The 23,983-nt window shown below is 35.1% G+C and overlaps 1 protein-coding gene across 5 annotated transcripts in view; it reads left to right on the top strand.

Moving 5' to 3' along the window:
- AZI2 (5-azacytidine induced 2) overlaps positions 1–23,944 on the top strand; it is a 38,055-nt gene extending 14,111 nt beyond the window's left edge. For 4 of the 5 annotated variants that reach the window (XM_060638456.3, XM_060638455.3, XM_078432419.2 and 1 more), the window contains 7 exons: positions 1,815–2,035; positions 3,548–3,673; positions 4,147–4,246; positions 5,339–5,487; positions 14,251–14,309; positions 19,569–19,687; positions 21,878–23,944. In XM_060638456.3, the coding sequence (XP_060494439.1) occupies positions 1,820–2,035; positions 3,548–3,673; positions 4,147–4,246; positions 5,339–5,487; positions 14,251–14,309; positions 19,569–19,687; positions 21,878–22,290 (1,182 nt within the window). In that variant the 5' untranslated portion in view covers positions 1,815–1,819 and the 3' untranslated portion in view covers positions 22,291–23,944. Of the gene's footprint in view, positions 1–659; positions 734–1,814; positions 2,036–3,547; positions 3,674–4,146; positions 4,247–5,338; positions 5,488–14,250; positions 14,310–19,568; positions 19,688–21,877 lie in introns of all 5 variants that reach the window. The other variant, XM_060638454.3, reaches the window with a different exon arrangement.
- Positions 23,945–23,983: the final 39 nt, after the last annotated feature.

The raw sequence follows: 23,983 nt of genomic DNA, 5'->3' as shown, positions 1-23,983 counted from the left end.
CAGATTGTAGTACACACATTCATTTTTGCCTACCTCTCCTATAATCCTAGATATAAAAAAATTGCTAGGCATACCAAACTCTAACATTAGTTGAGAACAATTGGAAGCTTTTCATTGTAAAACCAGTAAAGCAGAAATACAGTGATAGAAGACCAGAACCAGAAAAACACACACTTTTCCTAATACTCATGTTGTCTGAAATACAGCAAAATGGACTTTATAGGCATTGATTGATACAGGGAGGGAGGCTAGAAGTTTTAGAGAAGAGCAGGCATAGTAAAACATGGATTCTGTGGTTTAATCACCTATGTTTATATCTCAGTTCATTATTTACTATGTTACTTGGGAAAATTACTTAAATTCCTTCTACTTCAGTTCCTCACCTTTAATATTCTTGGAACAGTGACTGACACAATAAGCAATAAAATATTATTCCAAGCAAGGAATAGTAAATAAAAATTTTTTCAGTAGTCCTTAATTATGTAAGATACATGAAATTCCATTATAGTCTTTATTTAGAATGCTGTATTTGGTGTTTTATTTCAAACTTAAAAATGTTTAAAAGGATTTTTTAGGTTCTCTTATGATATGCAGTCCCTCTTACCCTGTTTTTCCCATGAGGTCTTAAAAGGTTTCAGCCACAATTTCTCCTTCCACAGTGTTTTTCAGGAACATAACTCTCAGATGGGGAAGTAATGATGAACCTAACAGCAAAAGTAGATGTACAGAGCAAGTAAGTTCCCTAACCAATGGAGTAACTGGCTGCTTCTCTTAGGTGTTAGAGTTGGGGACACAATGATGAACAAAACAAACATAACTTGGACCCTCACAGAGCTAACTAACATCTACTAGCTTTTACTTGGACTGAGTACTTAACCTTTTTGATCCTATAAAATGTAGATGATACCTACCTCATAGAATTGTTTGGATGGGTTTAAATGAGATAGTATTAAGAGAATGTAGTACAAGGTACTAGGACACAGTAAGTACTGAAATGTTAATTCCGGGGCCCCTGGGGGGCTCAGTCAGTTAAGCATCTAACTTCGGCTCAGGTTATGATCTCGCAGTTCATGTGTTCGGGCCCCGGGTTGGGCTCTCTGCTGACAGCTCAGAGCCTGGAGCCTGGTTCAGATTCTGTGTCTCCCTCTCTCTCTGCCTCTCCCTCACATGCTCTCTCTCTCAAAAATAAAAAAAAAAACATTTTAAAAAGTTTTTTTAATGGGTACTATTGCAGTTGCACAACAAACAACTACTGGTATGGGAAGAATATAGTGGAGCATGCCTTAAAACTTCTGTAATAGTCTTGTAATGAATTGTACTTGGAGTTTTTGATAATTTATAGTTTGGGAAGCTATAAAACTTGCTATTTATATATGTAAGTGGAAATGCTGATAAGAAAAAAATAATGGGTATTAAGTATTTAAAAATGTTTATCCTTTCCATAAAAATGGTTTCACAACTTTTTCTAAAACTTAATAATAGCTTCGGTTGGTTTCAAATGCTTTATAGATATCAACTCATTTAATATTCTTATGAATTCTGTGAAATAGTTGCTACGATTTTTTATACTATATAAATAAGGAAACTGAGGCAGAGAGATTAAGCATCTTGCCCAAAGCCACACTGGCTCTAAGTAGTAGTACTTGGATGCAGTTCCTAGAATCTGGTTTCAGAGTCCATGCCCTTTACCAGTATTTTATGCTGCCTCTAAAAGAAAAGAGTTTTTAAACATTGCCCCAGTATGCTCATTCTAAATACATCTCTCTTGCTCATTTATTCAATGAGACATTTGTATTTTATATTCTTTTAAAAAGCTGTCATGGATGCACTGGTAGAAGATGATATCTGCATTCTGAATCATGAAAAAGCACATAGGAGAGATACGGTGACTCCAATCTCAATATATTCAGGAGATGAGTCTGTTGCTTCACATTTTGCCCTTGTCACTGCATATGAAGACATCAAAAAACGACTTAAGGATTCAGAGAAAGAGAACTCTTTCTTAAAGAAAAGAATAAGATTTTTGGAAGAAAAGGTAATTATTATCTTTATTATATTTTATGACTTAAAGAATAATTTAAAATACTTGACGTTTTAAATAGTTTTCTATCCTGTCTTCCATGGTTTACTAAATTTCCAAGAATAACTCACTTCTAATCTTAAAACCCTGGGCATACTGCACTTATCATACTTTACATATAATGTACATGATGAATATTTGTAGAATATTCAACTTGGAACAGCAATAACAACTTCCAATAACAACTTGGAATAGATTTTTCTTTTTTCAGATTGCCGTACCTTCATAAACTGTGTTTTATTCAGCATGTTAATATGTGTGCAAAAAATTATATGCCAACAAAGGAAATTAAGTGTCAAAGGAGGAAGCTCCTGTAACATTATTCTAATATGTTTAAAAATGTCTTCACCAGAATTGACATACATCTTCTTTACCTGAACATTCTCTTTTGTTTTTCAACACACAGAATAATGCTTTCAACTGATAAATTAATGTCATCTGTTTACCTTTTTCATGCAGAAACCTGACACTCCTAAATGTTATAGAATATTTAAGCTTGATAGCTGATCCCATTATAAATCATCACATCTACTTGGCTTTGGATAGTGGAACTCTTCAAAGCTCCACTATAAGTTCCATATAAGTGGAACACTTATATTTTTGTTTTTGAGTTTTAAAGTTTTAACTTAGTTTTATGTTTATTTGGATTAGATCATTTTATTTGTATTTTATGAACAGCAGCTTCGCCAAAGGGAAAGGAAATGGATTCTTAGCTGCCAAGGAAATGAATTATCTTGTTACAAAAACTGTAGGATGGGGCTTGGTAGAGTTTGATTCATCTAGGGGAAGTACGAGAAAGGAAGTCAGTTGTAAAAATCATGATTTCTTTGAATTCCTATGCATTTTCTTTAATGATAATCAAATAAATTTGTGATATACTGGGATAGAGTGAGAAAAGGTAACATTTTGGAGTTCATAGTTATGTTTATTTTTAAACTAAGTAGAAAAATGTGATTTGGTATAGTTAACATTGGAGATAGTTCTGTACTTCGTGACCAATAATCCTATTAATTTCTATTCTGGAATACTCTAGTACTAAATGAACTAACACGTTTATTCTCTAAAAAGCCAAGTATACCTTCATTTCTCACTTTTTCTGATGATGGAAATGAAATACTACTGGCTTGGAAAACATCTTTGTACTATAAAAGAATGATGTAGTATTTTAGTGTGATGAATTAGTATATGCTATAAGACAGAAAACACTGATTAAAAGCATAAAATAGAGCACTTTAAAAATACTTACCTGTATTTTTTTTCTTTCTTAATCAATAAAGCTTAATTGTTGGAAGTGAAATGTTTTATTTAATTATAGTCCAGGCTTTATCCCTGCATTACAAAAAAAGTAAGGTGTAGAGTCATCAGAAGACTGGCTTCTTTATGTGTGTGTGTGTGTGTGTGTGTGTGTGTGTGTGTGTGTGTGTAGAATTCCTTCTTAAGCTTTCTCTTCTAATTTCATTCTCTTAGCTTATAGGAGCTCGATTAGATGAAGAAACAAGTTCTGTGGGACGTGAACAAGTAAATAAGGCCTATCATGCATATCGAGAGGTTTGCATTGATAGAGATAATTTGAAAAGCAAATTGGATAAAATGGTAAGTTGGTTTAAAAAGAATATCTATATATTGGGAATGAGTTTCTTCTTCAGGAAGCTTAAAATTAGAAATAAATATTTATATTTATGAAATTAAAAATTGAAAATATACATGCTCAGGGCAAAAATAGCAATTTTTAATAGTAATATTTGTAACTTATTTCTGTGCAAAATAAATACTTTGTATGTAATGATGTTTAGGACTTAAATATGTCTAACGCCACTAACTTATTTTTAAAAATCATGACATAGTAGGATTTGTCAATGTTTTTAAAAATGAAAAGAAAAAAGAAAAAAAGCCAGTGAATAATATCCTAAGTTTGAAAGACAGAGAGATTAGCGAAAAACTGGGTTCATTTTCCCACCTCACTTTTTAAAAGGCCTGAATCGGTTTTTTTCATCTACCTGAAAATTAATATATATCAAGCTACAGATTATACCAAATGTAATTTGGCATTTTCCCTACTTAACTAGAATAAAGACAACTCTGAATCTTTGAAAGTATTGAATGAACAGCTACAATCTAAAGAAGTAGAACTTCTCCAGCTAAGGACAGAGGTGGAAACTCAGCAGGGTATGCCACTTATTTGTTACAAATGTTATAATGGAATCAGTACAGTTTTCCATTTATGTGTTATATCCATTACCAGGTTTCTTTATCTGTATGCTAAGGCCTTAACTTATTTTATAATTTTAGGCTTACGTTAATTTCTCTGATCTGCTTTCACAAAATATCAACCCCTTTTAACTTTTCCTTAGATATAAATTGCACTTTTCCTAGAGAAAATTTGATGGTTTTTATTCAGGGCTAGTTTGTGATGAAGTAGATGAAGAAAGGAGTAGAACCCCATCCTTGTCAAAACGTCTTGCCTGCTGGTATGTCCTGGCTTTTCCTTTCTAATGAACTTTTGCCTGCTATTAGACGCCTGTCATGGAGTAGTTACAATTCCTTTTTTTTTTTTTTTTTAATTTCTGAAGGCTGTTAAAATGTGCAGATGCAATGCTGGAGTGAAAAATTAGTTATGGAACAATATGGGTATTGGCCTGTTCCCATAAACATTCTGATGAGCCAAACTGAAGAGTAGGCCTCTGAGGGAGACCTTTTGATAGGAGATTGAGATGAGCTCTCTTATAATAGCTGGTTGGGGATTTTTCTAGGTAGGGAGTCTAAAGCATTTAGTCAAGAGTAAGTCAGTATCCAGTTGTATTGAGTTTCTGCAGTGGAATGTTCATCAGTAAATCATTTTGATATCATGTTCTAGGCCTTATGGTCAAACTCTCTGGGGGGACTAGATGGAGTGATTAGCTACGTGAGCTTCAGTTTCCTCACTTCATTTACTTTTATCACTGTCTTAACCTTGACTTACATAGGTAGATTATTGACTTGTCTACGATTTGATTAGTGTCGTATATTTTAAAGTTCCAGACTTACAAACTTGTACTTTAATGTAAATAGAAAATCAGGGACAGGGATGATTAATACATTCTAAAACAAGATTGGCAGGTTTTATATTCTCATTAGCATAGATCTTTGAACGTAATTATTGTTTTTTAAAACTTACTTGTGCATGTTTTATATTAGTTTTTGCATTATGTACATTTTACTACGGAATTGCAACAGATGTGAAGGCAGAAATAACAATTTTAACGTCTATCCTTTTTTTAGTGATAAGGAATTTAAATCCACCTTCATCAAACTGGGAGGTGGAAAAGTTGAGCTGTGACCTGAAGATCCATGGTTTGGAACAAGAGCTGGAACTGATGAGGAAAGAATGTAGTGATCTCAAAATACAGCTACAGAAAGCCAAACAAATGGTACTACAGAATTATTAAATTGAGAAGTTCAGTATTCAGTACTGTGTACTATTTGTAGGATTTGTAACTAAGGATTAAATTGTAGAGTTAACTTATATTGTTGCTACTTAGAGAGTTACAGTCTCTGAAAAATTCACCTTTATCTTCCATTTTAGCCATTTTGTGTAAAATTTGATATACTATATACTTCTAGCATAATCCCAGAATTTATAATTTTGTTTTAAAAAGCTCACTTAAAAAAAACCTTAGTTTATTAATTTATTAAAGCTATTCTTTTAAACTCCTTTCCTTCAGTTTCCTTATGTCATTTTTTTCTGTAAAGCTTAAAGAGAACTCAAGTTTTAAGTTTATCGTTTTGTTTAATAATTTGATTAATGTAGACACTACAACATACAACTTAATTTTTAGGATTCTTTTTTAAGAAGGAAAAACTTGTCAGTCTACTAATTTTTAGAAGTTTAATACTTTTGGGACAACTTTAATTTTTAGCAAATAGCTGAGGTTGTAAGAATTGGGAAAAAGCAAAAACGAAAAGCCCTGCTGAGCTGCTAAAGTACGGTTAGCCTAAAGTCATCCACTAAAACACAAGTTGCCTCTCAGGTCCTCACCTAATCTGTTTACCAGAACTTTACATTGGGTTCTAACAAACTTGATTACAAGGTTAGATGTCATGACAGATAGTACTGAATAGAAAAAGAAGAAATAATAACAGTGTGAGAGCACATGCACCATATGCAAAATAGTTGTTACAAATAATAGCCAAACTATGGAAAGAGCCCAAATGTCCATCAACTGATGAATGATAAAGAAGAGGTGGTATATATACACAGCGGAATATTACTCAGCCATCAAAAAGAATGAAGTCTTGCCATTTGCAATGACATGAATGGAGATAGAGTGTATTATGCTAAGCCAAGTCAGAGAAAGACAAATACAGTATCATATGATTTCACTTGTATGGAATTTAAGAAATAAAAGATGAACGTGGCGGTGGGGTGGGGAAGAGAGGGAAACAAACCATAAGAGACTTTTAAGTATAGAGGACAGGTTGAGGGTTGATGGAGGGTGACAGGTCAGCTAGATGGATTATAATTATTAAGGAGGGCACTTTTATGAAGGGCACTGAGTGTTGTATGTAAGTGGTGAATTACTAAATTCTTCTGAAACCAATATTGCACTGTGTGTTAACAATTTAAATAAAAATTTGGGAAAAAAAATCTTAAAAAGATAATTGTTACAGAAATTGTAAAGGTTAGTAGTCTAGAGTCAAACAACCATTATATACATTTATGTATTTTAAATAAGTTAACCAGTTAGATAATTATTTCTCATCTTACCCATTTTGCCCATCAGAGCATTCTAACTCCATTGAGGAGCTGTGTCACCTACCCCTGGTTCCTCTTGGGATGCCAGTAACTGATAAGGGAACTACTTCCCATACTTCCTGACTGCCAGCCAGCATGCTTCCCCTGAATCCCCGCTGTCCTTAAATGGAACTGATAGTTCTCTCTTCTGTAATGTAGTCTTTATTGAATGTGACCACCACTTGAGGATGAGCCAGGCATTAAGAATAATACAGCATTCCACCTTGGCCTTGGCCAAATGAATTCCTCTGAACTGGACAATGAGAACTTGCTTTCAAGCCCCCAGGCCTGAGAAAGGGGAAATACCACAGAAATTAATGTCAGTTCCTGTTGAGCAAAATGCTTTTTTTCCTACTTGACATCTGAAGTTAACCACTGCCATACCTTTGAACCTGTGATTACATACCGTAATTTCTTCAAAGGCTTCAAGCATCCTGTCCTACAAGCTTAGGTGCCATAGCCCCTGAAAAGCTAGCTAGATGGCTGCCTGACTGCTATGGTTGCTTGTTTATTTATATATGTTTTTTAATTTTATGTTTTTAAAATTTTTAATTTCCGTATAGTTAAGATACAATGTTATATTAGTTTTAGGTGTACAATACAGTGATTCAGCAAGGCTATACCTTACTAAGTACTCATCATGATAAATGTACTCCTCATTCTCTTCACATATTTAACTCATCCCTACCCCTTTTGATAACCATCTATTTGTTCTCTATGGTTAAGAGTCTGTTTTTGGTTTGTCTCTTTTTTTCTTTGTTTATTGGTTTTTAAATTCTACCGTGAGTGAAATCATATGATATTTGTCTTTCTCTGACTGGGTTATTTCGCTCTGCATCATACTCTCTAGATCTATCTACGTTGTTGCAGAAGGCAAGATTCTCTTTTATGACTGAGTGATAGTCCATTTTTTGCATACACACACACACACACATCCTCTATCCATATATTGATGTACACTGGGGCAGCTTCCATATCTTGGTTATTGTAAATAATGCTGCAATAGACATAGGGTTGCATATATCCCTTCCAATTAGTGTTTTCATATTCTTTGGGTAAATACCTAACGGAATTACAGAATCATATGTCAATTCTATTTTTAATTTTTTGAGGAACCTCCATAGTGTTTTCAAAGTGGCTACACCAGTTTGCATCCCACCAGCACACATGAGGGTTCCTTTTTCTCCACATCCTTGTCGACACTTGTTTGTTTTTTATTTTAGCCATTCTGACAGGTGTGAGGTGATACCTTATTATGGTTTTGATTTGCATTTCCAGATGATGAGTGATGTTGAGTATCTTTTCATGTCTGTTGGTCATCCGGATGTCTTTTGAGAAATGTCTGTTAATACCTTTTGCCCGTTTTTAATTGGATTATTCCTTCTCATGTTCATGTGATGTATCATGTTGATTGGAGAATATTGAACCACACTGGCATCCTAGGAATAAAATCTAGTTGGTCATGGTGAATGATTTTTTTAACGTATAGTAGGATTCCTTTTGCTAGTGTTTTGTTAAGGATTTTTGCAGTTGTGTTCATCAACAGTATTGGCCTGTACTTCCCTTTTTTGTGTAGTGTCTATCTGGTTTTGGTATCAGGGTAATGTTGGCCTCATAGAATGAATTTGGAAGCTTTCTTACTTTTATTTTTTGGATTAATTTGAGAGAAATAGGTATTAATTCTTCTTTAAATGTATAATAGAATTCGCCTCTGAAGCCATCCGGTCCTGGACTTGTGTTTGTTGGGAACTTTTTGATTAATTATTCAATTTCATGGCTGGTAATTGGTCTGTTCAAATTTTCTTTTTCTCCTGATTTCAGTTTTGGGAGGTTGTATGTTTCTAGTAATTTCTCCCATTTTTTCTAGGTTTTCTAGTTTGTTGGCATATTATTTTTCATAATCTCTTACAATCCTGTGTATTTCTGTGGTGTCAGTTATTTCTCCTGTTTTATGTCTGATTTTGAGTCTTTTTTGTTTTTTGGTTTTTTTGGTGAATATTGCTGAAGGTTTATCAATTTTGTTGGTCTTTTCGAAGTACCAGCTCCTGGTTTTCTTGATCTGCTCTGTTGTGTTTTTAGTTTCTAATGAATTTGTTTCTGCTCTAATCTTTATTAATAATTTCCTTCCATCCACTGGTTTGGGGTTTTGTTCTCCTTTTCAACTCTTTCAGGTAACAGGTTAGGTTGTTTGAGATTTTTCTTGCATTATCAGGTAGACCTGTCTTGCTATAAATTTCCTTATTAATACAATAGCTTTTGCTGAATCCAAAAGATTTTGGGCTGTTGGATTTTCATTTCCATTTGTCTTCATGTATTTTTGGCGGCTGCTTTGATTTCTTAGTTGAACCACTGATTGCTTAGTAGCATGTTATTTAACCTCCATGTATTTTGTTTTTTGCAGATTTTCTCTTGTGGTTGATTTGTAGTTTCATAGTACTGTGGTTGGAAAAGATGCATGCTGTGTCTTCAGTCTTTATGAATTTGTTGCACTTATTTTGTTGCCTGATATGAGATCTATTCTGGAGAATGTTCCGTGTGCACTTGACAGGAGTTGTGTATTTTGCTGTTTTAGGGTGGAATGTTCTGAATATATCGGCTAGATCCATCTGATCCATTGTGTCATTCAAAGCCACTGTTTCCTTGCTGATTTGCTGTTTGGATGTTCTATCCATTGATAGAAGTGGAATGTTAAAGTTCCCTACTATTGTATTACTATTGATTACTTCCTTTATGTTTGTTATTTGCTATATGTATTTGGGTGCTTCCATGTTGAGTGCATAAATATTTACAATTCTTATTGTAATTGTTCCATTTATGATTATATAGTGTTCTTTTCCTGTTCTTTTTTAAAAAATTTTTTTATGTCTATTTATTTTGAGAGAGATCCAGACAGTGTGAACAGGAGAGGGGAGGAGAGAGAGAGAAAGAGAGAAAATCCCAAGCAGGCTCTGCACCATGAGTGCAGAGCCCAACACGGGCTCGAACCCATGAAACAGTGAGATAGTGACCTGAGCTGAAACTGGGAGTCAGATGCTTAACCGACTGAGCCACCCAGGCACCCCATGTCTTTCTTTAAAAGTCTACTTTATCCCATAAAAGTATTGCCAACCTGGCTTTTTTTTTCCCTGCCACCATTTGCATGACAAATGCTTTTCCATCCCTTTACTTTCAATCTGCATTTGTCTTTAGTTCTGTAATGAGTCTCTTGTAGGCAGCATATAGATGGATCTTTTCCTTTTTTATCCATTCCATCACCTAATGTCTTTTGATTGTACCATTTAGTCCATTTATATTCAAAGTAATTATTGATAGGTATGTACTTATTGCCATTTTATTACTTGTTTACGGTTGTTTTTATAGTTCTACTCTGTTACTTTCTTCTCTTGCACTCTCCTGGTTTGCTGACTTTCTGTAGTGATATACTTGGATTCCTTTCTCTTTACATTTTGCATATCTATTAGTGGGTTTTGAGATTTGTGGTACTATTAGGTTTGCATGTAACATAACATTTTATGCAGATAGCAGTCTATATTAAGTTAGTGGTCACTTAGGTTTCAATCCAGTATTTATTTCTCTCCACCTCATGTTTTAGGTAAATGGTGTCATACTTTACATCATTCTATTTTGTGAATCCCTTGGCTGAGTTTTATAGATATAAATTTTACTGTTTTTGTGCTCCTTTTATTATTCCTACTAATGGTCTTTCCTTTCCACTCAAAGTGCCCCCTTTAACATTTCTTGTAGGGTTGGTTTAGTGGTGATGAATTCCTTTAACCTTTGTTTGGGAAACCATTTATCTCTTCTATTCTGAATGATATCTTTGCTCTGTAGCGTATTCTTGGCTGCAGGGTTTTTTTTCAGCACTTTTAATGTATCATGCTACTCCCTTCTGGCCTGCACACTTTCTGGTGAAAAATCAGCTGGGAGCCACATGGGGTTTCCCATGTATGTGTTTTCTTTTGCTGCATTTAAAATTCTCTATCACTGCCTTTTGCCATTGTCATTATGTGTCTTGCTTTGCACCTCTTGGCTAGATTTTATTGGGGGCTTTATGTGCCTCCTGTATCTGGATTTTGGTTTCTTCCCTCAGATGCAGGAAGTTTTCAGCTTCCCAAATTTATTTCTTCAAATAAACTTTCTGTCCCCTTTTCATTCTCTTCTTGTAGCATCCCTGTGATTCAAATGTTATTACACTTGATGGCATCACTGAATTCCCTAAATCTGTTTTCATTTATTATTATAATTTTATCTTTCTTCTCTTCAGCTTGATTGCTTTCCATTACTCTGGCCTTCAGTTCGCTCATCCTTTCTTATTTTTCTGGTGCACTGTTTCGTCTAGTACATTTCTAATTTCAGTTACTGAGTTCTTCATCTCTTATGGTTTATATTTTTATGGTTTCTATCTCTTTTGTAAGGGTCTCACTGAGGTCTTCCACTCTTCTCAAGTCTAGTGAGTATCTTTATGACCATTATTGTAAATACTCTACCACGCATATTAATCTCTGTTTTGTTTAGGTCTCTTGCTATGATCTAGGCCTTTTCTTTCTTTTGGGGCATAATCCTCTGTCTCTTAATTTTGTTTGTTTCTATGTCTTAGGGAAGTCAGCTATGTCTCCAGCTCTTGAAATAGTGGCGTTATAAAGAAGAGGTCCTGTGGTGCCAAGAAGTACAATGTCCCATGTTCACCAGAACCTCACATTTCAGGCGCATCTCCTGTGTGTGCTCCTTACTGTTTGGGCCAAGCCACTTTTGCCTTCAGTCATCTGCAGTTGCCTTCTTTGCCTCTTGTGGGAAGGGTCTGGTCCCTCTGTTAGTGGGCCAGTCTAGGGCCACCTTGGGCTTTGGTCAAGGCAGACCAGGCATTTCCCAGAGATGCAGTAGCACTGAACTTCAGGGTACTTTCCCTGTATTGTGTCTTAAGAAGCTTTTGTTGGTGGGTAGGCCCTGTAGTTAGACCAGATGTCTACCCCCCACTCACTGCTCCAGCTGGAGCCAGTCTGGTGTCTGTGTGGTTATTTTCCCGTCTCCCCAGGGCAGGAGTCACTTTTGGAGTGGTGCTGGCCCCTCCCAGGGCTGCCTGCACAGTGCCAGGGTTTTACCACTTTGGATGGGTTCTGGCCAAGGGCATATTGAAAGGAGCAGATCCATAGGAGAATGTTGGGGCACGGCATATGGTGTTAGCACAGTTTGAGCGGGAGAGGTCTACGGTGGGAGGGGAGCTGGAGCTGCTTTTGAAAACTGCTTTATGGCTGGTGGGGGTGAGTCCACAAGAGAGTGTGGGGGGCAGTATATTCAGTGCCAGCAAGGTCTGTGCTGGTCGGTTGTGGGAGGGTACCTGCTGCTGCCCAAAACTATGGAAGCTGGTTGGGTTGGAGAGGGCAGAACTGCAGAAGCGTGGGGCATGCTGTTAGCCAGCCAGGTGGAGAGGGTGCTGCACTGGTCCTGCACGTGTCCGTGTAAATAGGGTGGGGGGCCTGGGAGAGAAGAAGCACCCACCAGCTCCTTTCTTCTTTGAGAAGTCTCCCAGCGATCCCTGCTACTCTAGCACATGCTCTAACATGAGTCAGCTAATCTCTCTCCTATATACCTGAAGCATTTTTCACAGTGCTGCTTCAATACTGTGTCTTCTCGGGGTTCATTATGCTGTCCCTTCAAGGGCGGGGATTCTGTTTCCTCTGCCCTCCCCTGCCTCCCAGAGCTGAGCTCATTGATTTGTCAAGTCCCAGGTGTTAAGCCCCACTGATTGTAAGAACTTGGGAAATTAGGCCTCTCTGGCTTTCAAAGCCAAATGTCACAGGGATTCTTTGGGGATTTGTCTTCCCTGTGTGTGCTCCCCATGCCTGGGGTGCCTAGTGTGAGAGTGAGTCTTTTTCTCCTTTCTCCATGCCTGCAATGTTCCTCCCTCCTTCAGATAGACCCATGGGTCCATTTAGCTCCAGATGGCCTCTCTGCTCTTCCTACCTGTTCAGTATGGTCTCTTCTTTACCTTTTGCTGTGGAGAGTCTGTTCTGTCATCCCTCAGGTCATTTTGTGGGTTATTTACACTAATGTGGATGTTATCTGCTTGTATCTGTGGAACAAGGTGAGCTTACGCCCCTCCTACTCTGCCATCTTTTTTAGAGGCTTCTTTTAAAAAGATATGCTTGCAAGAAAGGATCTGTACCTTGTAGCTCTCAATTATAATTGTCAGTAAATGGATTTGCCTTGAAAGGAAATTGATAGCTTTTTACATAATGGATATTTCCTTACTGAGTAGAAAACAGTACCACGGCATTATAAAAACGTGGCTCATAATTACGGTGTTGCTAATTATTATGTAAAATTAGGAACATCATTTAATTCTTCTGAACTTGTTTTCTGTAAAGTAGACTTTTAAATACCACTGTTTTTTCATGAAGGTTAGATAATATGTAACATGTTTTGCATAGTGCTTAGTATATAGTATATTTAATAAGTGAATGTATTTCAAAAAAACTTAAGGTAATCCAGAAAAGCAATACTCTTAAGGGTGTGTGTGTGTGTATGAGATAGATCAATTCTTATTAGTTACTCTTTTCCACTAGATGGTGCTAGGGGATAAATTTAGTTTAATTCATCATAAATCATAGAAACATTTAAAAGTAGAAGAAACTTTAGAAATCACTTTTCGCTTACTGCGGAAATGGTATCTGAAGGACTAAGAAACTTATGACTTTAAGATGAATTAAAAGGATTTTTTTTTTTTTCTTTTCTAATTTAAGACTTGGTCCTTGACCTTCATAAGAATTTATTTGGCAGGGGGAGGGGAGATTTAAAACTAAAAAAGAAAATGGTCACAACTAAGGTAAAGATATCAACCAGGAATAGGAATAGTGGAATGCTTAATGCAAATTTATCAGAGGTTCCAAGTTGAAATCAAAAGTGTGAAATAGCATCCCTATGTTGACATAATGGTGAGGGGTTTTTGTTTTTGTTTTTGTTTTTTACTCAGTTGATTACTGTTTGGTATTAATGAGGTCAAGGTTCCAGGGTGAGATCCACTATGGCCCTTTTAGACTTTTCTATATCCCCCAATATTCCAGTCATTTATATTTAGAAAAGTTGATCCTTTGGGGCCAGGTGAAGACACTAGAGCCAAAGAAGTTTAGAAAACACTGGATATGTAAAATGGAGTTGGTATAGAGGACTAAAGTACCTAATAAGAACCCATTTAGCTATTCATTATGTGCTATTGTATACCAAAGGTTTTGAGAAGTTCTATACCATAGGAATTTGTTTAACTTGAACAGTGTTTCCCAATGTTTTGTAGCCATGGGCCCCTGTATATGTGAAACTCCCACATCATAAAGAACTAGTTTGGGAAACAGATCTATACTTCTTAACAATTATAACTTTAAAACTTTATTTTTAAACATGACAGGATCCATCTCAGGAAGACAATCTGAATAGCAGTGATCTCCAAAGACTGAGCATTTCAAGGTATGAACATTCTTCAAAATTCAAAAATAACACATTGTATAGGTTACCTAGATTTCTGTTGTGATTTAACTTTAAAAAAGAATGGATACTATTTGTGTACTGCATGTAATCTCTGATCACAGTGGATTTATAAAAAACATTTAACTGTTCATCAGCAGTAGGTTTGAACTTAAGTAGTAGAAAAGTGCATATTGTGATGCTTTAAACAAAATTTTGAACACTTTTAGATTTTTAGGGAGCTGTGTAGAAAGTATTCTGTAATAAATCCTGGTTTGTACCTGAAGAATTATACATTTCCATATACGGTAACTCCGCCTTAAGGGCAAATTTGGACCACCTTAGTCTTTCGCATAACATGAATTTTAAAAGAACTATCCATTTGGGGTAAAAACAAAAGTAGCTATCAGAGTTCATATGTTACTTTAACCCTTTTTTCTTAAATATATGACATTTTTACTTGAGTAACAAGTACTGTGTTTTAAATTATCTGATTTTAGCATCTCTTCTCTAGAAGGATACTTTCATCCAATGAAAAATAGTGAGTTGACTTCATTGCTTGATCATTTGGCTTCCAAAGTTTACTGAGCGAAAGCGAATAATGTGAAATGGCTCATACCTATTCCTATCAAAACCTAATTGAGAGAAATGATCAAGTAGGGCAGAATTTGAGGATTGCAGCCAATCTTCTAGATTCAGGGGTAGGCAAACTTTTTCTTTATAGGGCCAGAGTATTTTAGGCCTGATGGGTTATAACAATTACCGTAACAATTGGAATTAATGAACTCTGCCATTTGAACAGTTATTCAGTTATGCCTTGAAGTTTCATCCAGCTTTATAGCAAGAAGTTTTTCCTTTTTAAACAGTGTGTCTAGTTCAGTATCCATGTAAATTTTCTCAAAGTTGTCTTTTTTTTTTTTTTATCAAAGTTACCTTTTCTCCTGCCAACCTAGGTTTCCCTTTGTTATATTTATCATTTTTTATAAGCCTCTTCAAACCATTTTTGGAAAGAATCAGGGAACAAAAAATATGTTAGAATCGGAGTAGGTCAAAGGGGCTGTGTATAGTGTATTAGAAGTACATGATATAGAAGGAGACTTCTTCCATTCATGGGAGATTTTACATAAATTTGGATCACATCTACTGAAAATAACTTGAAAACTGGTCCCCAGAAATGTCTTTGAAGACCTCATATACCTAACAACATAGTAAAGAATATACCAGGATTTAGAGGAGGATGAAGGTCCAAAGAGGTGAGTCAACCTTTTGAGGCTACCAGGTTATATATATATAACTGGCTTCAAAGTACACTTTTGAATTCTCTAAACTTCAGTATTAATTCAGAGTGTCAACTGAGCGAAACAGTTTTTATAAAGAATTACCTTAGCTCTAAAAGTTCTTAGCTCTAAAAGTTACTTGTACGCTAAAAGAACTGTATGATTAAAGCATGTTCTAATGGCTCCCTAGTGCTGAAATTGTATGTACAGCTTTTTACAAGTTGGTTTGCATTTATTTTATGTAAGCAATATGGATTGCCAAACTGATCAGGTTTCCCTTTTCTGGTTTGTTTACCCTTGGTAAACTCTGTATCATTCAATTATATGTTAGCCTCATTCCTAGCTGCATTTTATCTTGTTTTTCCTTTGCCTTACCATGTACATGATATAAACCTATTTCTAGTTTATAGTCAGTCCTATGTTTTATTAATATTTGTAAGTTACCTCATCACTTTTAAGTAGAACAATTCAGATGTAAGTTTATTACATTAGCAAAAAAGTACATACGAATGTTTCCATAAAACCTTTAAGTACAATTTTACATAATTTTAGGGATGATTTTCAGTTATTTGTAAAGCCCCCTTTGTGGGAACACTCTTTTTTCATATTTCCTCCATCATACTGCTAGGCAAATGAGGTACTGTACTATTTCCCTAACGTAATTACTGGAGGCCTTTACTGTATACAGCATCTTTTAACAATTACAGTCCTCTCAGAAATTTGGCCAGTTTCTTACCAGTGTTCATCTGGTGTTAGCTTTAGGTTGTGGCACTCAGTTCTTAAACAGATCTAGGTATGGGGTAAACTTGAATTGTGAAGTTCTTAAGAAATTGAAAATATAGAAAATATAGATTGTTTTTCAAATTGTGCCGTGTTCCCTTAGTAATTGTGAAATTTTGTGAGTTAAGTATTTATACAAACAATGAATAAAACAGAACAGAACATACCAGAGTGTGTTACACATAATAAGGGCAATAAGTATGGGTTGTTATAACTTGGTTGTTTGGGTTGCAGAGTAAATGGATTCCTTGCTGTGCTTCACAATCAAAAATGTCTGAAAGACAGTTGATTTTGGGGAATCACAGTTGTCAAAATGTAAATTTCTAAGTCTTTAGCTCTTGGGTAAGATTCTCATACTTTGATTTTAGTTCTTCTGGGTGATATAAAAGCAAATTTTCAGAAGCTAAAGAAAAATATGTATGGGTGAAGTAAAAAAGTAGATTTTTCTTATACGAGGAATATTCCTTTTGTATTGAAGAGTTGAATGTATATTGTCAACTAAGAAAACTGGGCTTTTACACAGTTTGTAAGCAGGGCATGTATCTCCTTGCAATGTGGCTAAGCAGGTTTACTTACATTTAAAATTTAGAGGGTTGAGATTTTATACTGGGGCTAAGAAGATTGTGTTGGTAGTGAGTATATTGGAGGTGCGTGGTAAATGTCTAATGAAGAGGATGGTGATTATGATATTAAAAAATGTTACTCAAAATGGCAGCAGGCAGTCATTAGACTAGATCATTGAAAGATGACTTTGATCAGCAACATGTTAGAGTATGGAGTAAGTTCTCCTGAACCTGCTTCCTCACATGGAAAATGTGGTTACCCAGTTTGCCAAGTTGGTGTGATAACATGGGAGAAATGCTCAACCATCATTATTTTGTTTCACCTATTTTATTTTTTTAGGGTTCTCATTTGGGATGCTTTAGTGTTGTACCTCAGTGTTCAAATAGTTTTATAATTTCTTTATAGGTGAAAAAAATGTGTGTGTGTGTGTGTGTGTGTGTGTGTGTGTGTGTCTATGTGTCTATGTCATTTAAAGCAAAACTTAACTAACTTCACACTCCTGGTTGGGGGTGTGAGGGGCTAAGTCTGACTATATAATCTCAAAAATAATCTAGACACATGACGGTTAGTTGGAACTCTGCTAAAGACTTGTGGATGACAACTTGCCTCTTCCAGTCTCACTTAAGTAATGATTTAAATATTCTGTACAAATAGAATTAAAAATAAATTTTTAACACACTTTGAAGACTATAGCACTTTAATATTTACTGTAAAGTGACTGTCATTGCTTTGTTATCCACAAGAGGGAGAGCTTACACTTAGTAATTTAGACTTTTTTTTTTTTTTTTTTTAAATCTGTTTTTAATTCATATGACTTTAAGGGCAAAAAGACTTAGATGTATGTTAAAGTTGGCAACCTAGTTTTTAGTTTAACCTAGTTTATAAGCAGTCTTCATTGAATTGGAAAATGTATATTAGACACTGCTTTAACACTTGTTATAATTATCTATCTTTTATTTTACATGCTTAGCTAGTTTGAATGATTAAATGTGAACGTTATTCTAGGATCCAAACACAGTCTTGGGTATTTGCTTTGCTTTTCTCCAAGTCAGGTACTGATTTACCATCTCATGACCATAATTAAACACTATTCTTAAACTGTATATTCATATCATGACTGTCTGCATGAATTAGCACATGTAGCACTTACACTTACTGCTATGTAATGTGAGTAACTCTTTGGAAAGCATACTGAATGCCCAGAATTGCAACAAGGAACCAACAACCCTTCACACTTAAGACAGGTTCCTATGTGAAACATTCACTGTAGCATACATCTCAGATGTTTACTGGTGAAGTAAAGTGGTTAACTAATTTTTGTGAAGTAATTATTTCACACTTACCAAAAACCTGCAAAAAGCCTGTGATTTTTAATAGACTGCTGTTTGACAAATCACGTTTACAATAGATTAAAACATGCAGATTTTTTCCAAAAGCAGTATAAAGTGTATTCTGCTTCTGTTGAAAGAATTGTGGTTGGTTGGAGTGGAATAGAAAGAAATATCTTGACAAAAAAGGTATGTAACCTTACATTCCATAATATTGTTTTTTAGTAGATCTGTTCCTTCGTAATTAGAATAGGAAATTAGATGTAGATACCAAGATATTATCCCTTGGTTTAAAGGTTTTTGTTTACAGCTAGATAAAAATTGAAGCATAAAGTAACATTTTCTAATTTGGTACTTGTTATTAAACTTACAACAATATCTTTAAAAGGCAATAATGGTCATTTGAATACTATGAGGTCAGTTCTTATACTTAATATTTTACATATTCTTGTATAGCAAAGTAAGAATATGTATTGAAGATTTCAGTTTAGTTGGCAATTAAAAACCTAAGAAAGAAAATCATGAATATCCACATAATGTGTAATGGAAGAATGAAACTTTTACAGATTAGGTTTAAAATAGCTAATTTGTAACTGCTCAGATAATTGACATAAAATACTTTTAATTATGAAAATGAGAGGCATTTGTGAAGTCTTTAAATTCTGGTTCATATAATCCTCTCTCTCTCTAGCTTCTTTTCCCTTACCAGGAAATCATCTGGCTCTTCCTGTCTTGTGCTGTCATGTCACATTGGTTTAGAACCAACAATATGAGACAGCCCAGTCAAACATAAAAGAATGGAATGCATGAAACCTAAATTTTATTTTAATGTGGGTTTAGGGATACACATTTCAATTCACAAGGTCAAAACCGAATAATCAAGAGATAAATACAAATTAAAACTCTATACATGAGTAAATGTCACTATTTTTCTGTATCAGATTTGCAAATGAAGAAAATACTCCTTACTCTAAAAGTATGATAGTAACACCACTGCACATTATGGGCTATAATAAAAACCTCAATTCTGAGAACTATAAGAAACTCGGTGATAATACTTCTTTTTTAGTAAATACCCTTCTGTTTAATACAGTTCAGTTAATGGCTAGAAACTAGGTCAGTATTATTATTGAATAAGATCTTTTCACTTGTTCTAATGCCCTAATTGTATTTCAATTATTTAATGAGGAAGTTTTGTTTAATTTATATCATCTCAAAACTAGAGCAGGAATGCTCATTTCTATTTTAAAGTCACTCCTTTCTGTCCGTAAGGAAAATAACCATTAACTTTTTTTTTTAAACTTGCATTTCAGCGACAATATGCAAAATGCATACTGGGAACTGAAGAGAGAGATGTCTAATTTACATTTGGTGACTCAAGTACAAGCTGAACTACTAAGAAAACTGAAAACCCCAACTACAGTCAAGAAAGGCAAGTTAATGTTTGCTGGAAACCACTGATTCCAGCCAAACAGCTTGAAGAGCAACTGGCTATCGTTTCTTATCGAAATCTCATTAGATGATTTTGATAAGCCAAAGTATATATAGTATGTTCACAGCCTACCTATTCTCTGCTTTGGCTTCATTCTCATACTGGTCAACTTCACACATAAAGGTGTTGCTGATGTGTTTTTTCTTCCGTACTGTATTCTTTTCCCCTTGTGGCTTTTTTTCTCAGCCAAGTGTTGCTTATGTGTATGAGGCTGAGGTGTTAAGTTTGCTCTAGTTGACCTTTTACCACAACTCCTCCTTATATTTAAAAAAAAAGACATCAAGACATCAAAAGCTATTTTTCATTCCAGTGCCACAGAATATATCAAAGACCTAGCCCTTTAAATTAGTTTTGAAAAAAATAACTTTGATGCATAATTTGCTTTCATTTGGTAAACTTAATTTTTCTTCCCATAAAGGATAGACCGTTTAGAATGGAAACTGTTTGTGATCCCACTATCTCTTTCAATGAAACAAAAAATTTTCATTGATTTGCTTTTCATATTAACTGCTTGGCTGACTAAACTTTTGAGTTTGGGGCCTAACCCCTAGTAGTTAGTGGCTACTTCACAAAAGCTCTTTGCATATCTCAGAGAAAAATCAGTGCATGTGTGCCTTTTATTACATACTAGTTTTATTTCTGAAAAGCTGTATAATGTAAATTTGCCCAAAAATTTATTTTGAAGGAATTGAGATGTGACCTTTCGTAAAAAAAAATAATCACCAGCACCTAAAGTTATATGCACCTTGGACTGGCCCTAAAGAGGGCACAAGAGAAATGTATTTTATAAATCTCCTCAGGAGAGTTAACTAGTAGGGAAAAAGGAAAACCAAAGTCAAAATCCCTTTTAGTTTCTAGAGAGTTATTTATGAATCAGGCAAATTAATATCGTGCTCTGCCATGCTCCAACTTAATTTATGGTTCATTTTACCCTGGAGTTTTCCAATGTCCAGGGTTACCTATGAGGCAACTGTGTGTTGAGTGGTAGGGGTAAAATTTCTCTTAAAAGGAACACAGAATAATTTTACAGGGAGTTTTCAGTGAGGCTGTTTATATAACAAATATAGTCTCCAAAGAATAAGAAAGGAAAAATGCTCTTTCCACATTTGGAAATGGCTCATTCTTGCGTGCCTTCTGAGCTGGTGAAGGATAAATCTTGTAGGTGTATCGAACTGAAAGTTCTCTGGCAGGCTCAAGGCCACAGCTCTTCACTGCAGAACTCCGTGCTTTGATGAGTAGAGACAGACTAGATCATCTTTTTTCCTGACCTCCATATCACCCTTGTCCAGAAGTTGAGCACTGTTACTTCTAGGTCTTCTCCACTCCTTCCCCTCTTCCCAAGAAAAAAGGCAATGAGCTCATTTTATAATATGGTTCAGTTTCTTCTACAATGATAGATTCAAGCCCGAGTTATAATTCTTAGCATTTTGCCCTAGTAGGTTGAATTGGAAGGGGAGGAAAACCTTAGACTACCATTATGTTGGCTAAGACTAGCTAAATAATCGCTTCAGTTTATTTTCTAAGCCATTACGTGTGTACTAAACTCATTTTTTCTCTTGACTTATTACTGTGACCACAGCAGAAATGTGTGTTTATAAGAAACAGAATTATCTTATAAATTCTATTCAAACTGTTTTATCCTTAAGAGCCTTTGAATGTATATTAAAACTTATTGGGCCTCACCAATTCGAAATATAATCATTGCAGAAAAAATTTATTTTGAAGCACCTATGGAAAAAAGATTTGAATAAACAAAGGAATATTTAACAGTAGGCAGGCTTTCTCTAGTCACAATACAATTCTTCACCTTTATTAATGGTCCTATGATATAGGCAGGACAGGAATACCATGTCCATTTTGCAGACGAGAGAAGTGACACTTGGAAGCACAAAAAGTGGCTGAACCTAAAGTCACAATGTCAGTAAATAAGTGATCCAGGATTAGAACTCGATCATTTGTCATCTGTCTCAAATCATAGTGCCCCAGTGATCATGTTAACTTGGAAATATTATTTCCAGTTCTAGATTCAGCCAAATTAGGATCACAAATGCCTTGACAAGTTCTAGATTCAGCCAAATTAGGATCACAAATGCCTTGACAACTGACCTTTAGCCTGTGCTTTCTTTTTAGCCTGTGCCCCAATAGGATGCATGGAAGACCTTGGGAAAGACAGCACAAAACTGCACTTGGCGAATTTTACTGCAACATACAAAAGACATTCCCCCCTGTCACCAAATGGCAAAACTCTTTGCCACACCACATCTTCCCCTTTATCAGGAGATATGAAGGTTTTATCAGAGAAAGCAATTCTCCAATCATGGACAGATAATGAGCGATCCATTCTTCATGATGGTACTAACTTTCAGGAACACAACTCTTACGGCAGAAATTCTCTGGAAGATAATTCTTGGGTATTCCCAAGCCCTCCTAAATCAAGTGAGACAGCATTTGGGGAAACTAAAAATAAAACTTTGCCTTTATCCAACCTGCCACCACTGCATTACTTGGATCAACATAATCAAAACTGCCTTTATAAGAATTAATTCTGAAGAGATTTCATGATTTGGTCATGAGGTTACTGTTATCTCCCTCAGTGGCTCTCAAGAAATTACTTAACTGAAAGCAGATTTTGAATAAACTTTTGCAGAGTTCTTCAGTATATACATTTGCACATACTGTTCTCCACATCATGTATCAATTTTCCAGTATGAAAGAGCACCCTCCAGCTCCATGTTCTAAGAATCAGATGTAAGCTACTAATAAATAAACTTAAGGTGTTTCAAAGAAACGATTCTACCTTTGATAGTAATTGTAAATAACTGCCTCTCATGTAAAGGATGGAATTAAAATTTTTTAGGACATGGTTTTATATAGCATGTGAAATGCCTAAATATCTGTTCATAAAAATAAGAGGCCATGAATATGTGAGAAAAATTGTAAGTTGCTTTAATTTGCATAAAAGACAAATGGCAAAGTGAATAGGTTCTATTTGTAGTGACCTTAAAGATGAAAATTATAGTTGAATAATACAGGTTATTCCATCTGCATATGCTATTGTGTTTCAAAGTTTAAGACTCAGTAACATTGTGATTTAAAAAATGGTTTCAAGACTTGAAATAACCTGCTCATTGAAACCAACTCTGTCCCATACATCCTTCAGATCCTAACTGAAAAAAGTGATGAAATAGTTGAAAACCTATGTGGTGTGTGAACTATTTTAATCCCTCATTATCCAATTAGAAGTAGAAAGAGCATCACACAGGTTGCAGTCTAATCTGTGCCTTCAGTGGTCCATAATAAAAAGCTAAATATGTAACTGGATAAAGTCATTTTCTTCAAAGGGTCTATACCTGCTTGTTATGTACAGCGACTTATAAATTGTTAGACTTTGTTTTGAAATGTAAGAGTGACTTTTGATTAACCACATTAAGAATTTTAGTTCCGTAAACCAAATTCTGTGCTGTATTGATATAGTCTGATCACGGAATGTCCCCAAACTTTTTGATTCTAAGTGGCCTATCATTTATAAACAAAGATATAACAAGGATGGCTTCACATGGAAATCCGTCTAAATTCTTTCAGGGTGGTGGTATTAACACTGTAATATAATGTATTAGTTGGCTTATACATCTTTTGCCTCAGATAAACTGTTTCATGTAGGAGACCTTTATCCTTTTTGATACAGTTTCAAATATCTTGAACTCAAAAGAATATCTCAGATCTCTCCTATATTAACTGAATAGCATACATACATAAACAGTGTTCACTGGTCACAGATATTTTTGTCTTTCTATTATCTTACTCACTTATTCAGGCTTGTCTGTGATTAATGGAATTGGTGTCAGATGCTGGAATTTATTCTGACCAATGAACACAGCTGACTCCAGGGAGTACAATCTCCTGCCAAGTAATAGAACAAAACCCAATATGCATAAAACAAATACAAGACTCCAGGCTTTAGCTAAAGGAAGCAACTACCTGTGTAATAACAAAGCAGCAGAAACTATTTCTCATGTGGCTGCATAGGCTGTATATTGTATCTCATCTGTAATGTAGCTTACTGGTTTGCCTTTTGTAAAACCAAGGTTGGAAACTTTCCTTTGTAAAGAAGTCGTATGAGATAATGGCTTGATTAATGTTTTGAATAATGCCAAGAAATTGTTTAATTAAAATAAATTATTTTTGTTTGAAATTGAAGTGAACGTGAACTATTGTCCTTGCCTATATATTCCAAGG

Source organism: Panthera onca, chromosome C2 (assembly GCF_046562875.1).
Source record: "Panthera onca isolate mPanOnc1 chromosome C2, mPanOnc1 haplotype 2, whole genome shotgun sequence".
Taxonomy (NCBI): domain Eukaryota; kingdom Metazoa; phylum Chordata; class Mammalia; order Carnivora; family Felidae; genus Panthera; species Panthera onca.
This window is presented reverse-complemented; position numbering and strand designations above follow the sequence as displayed.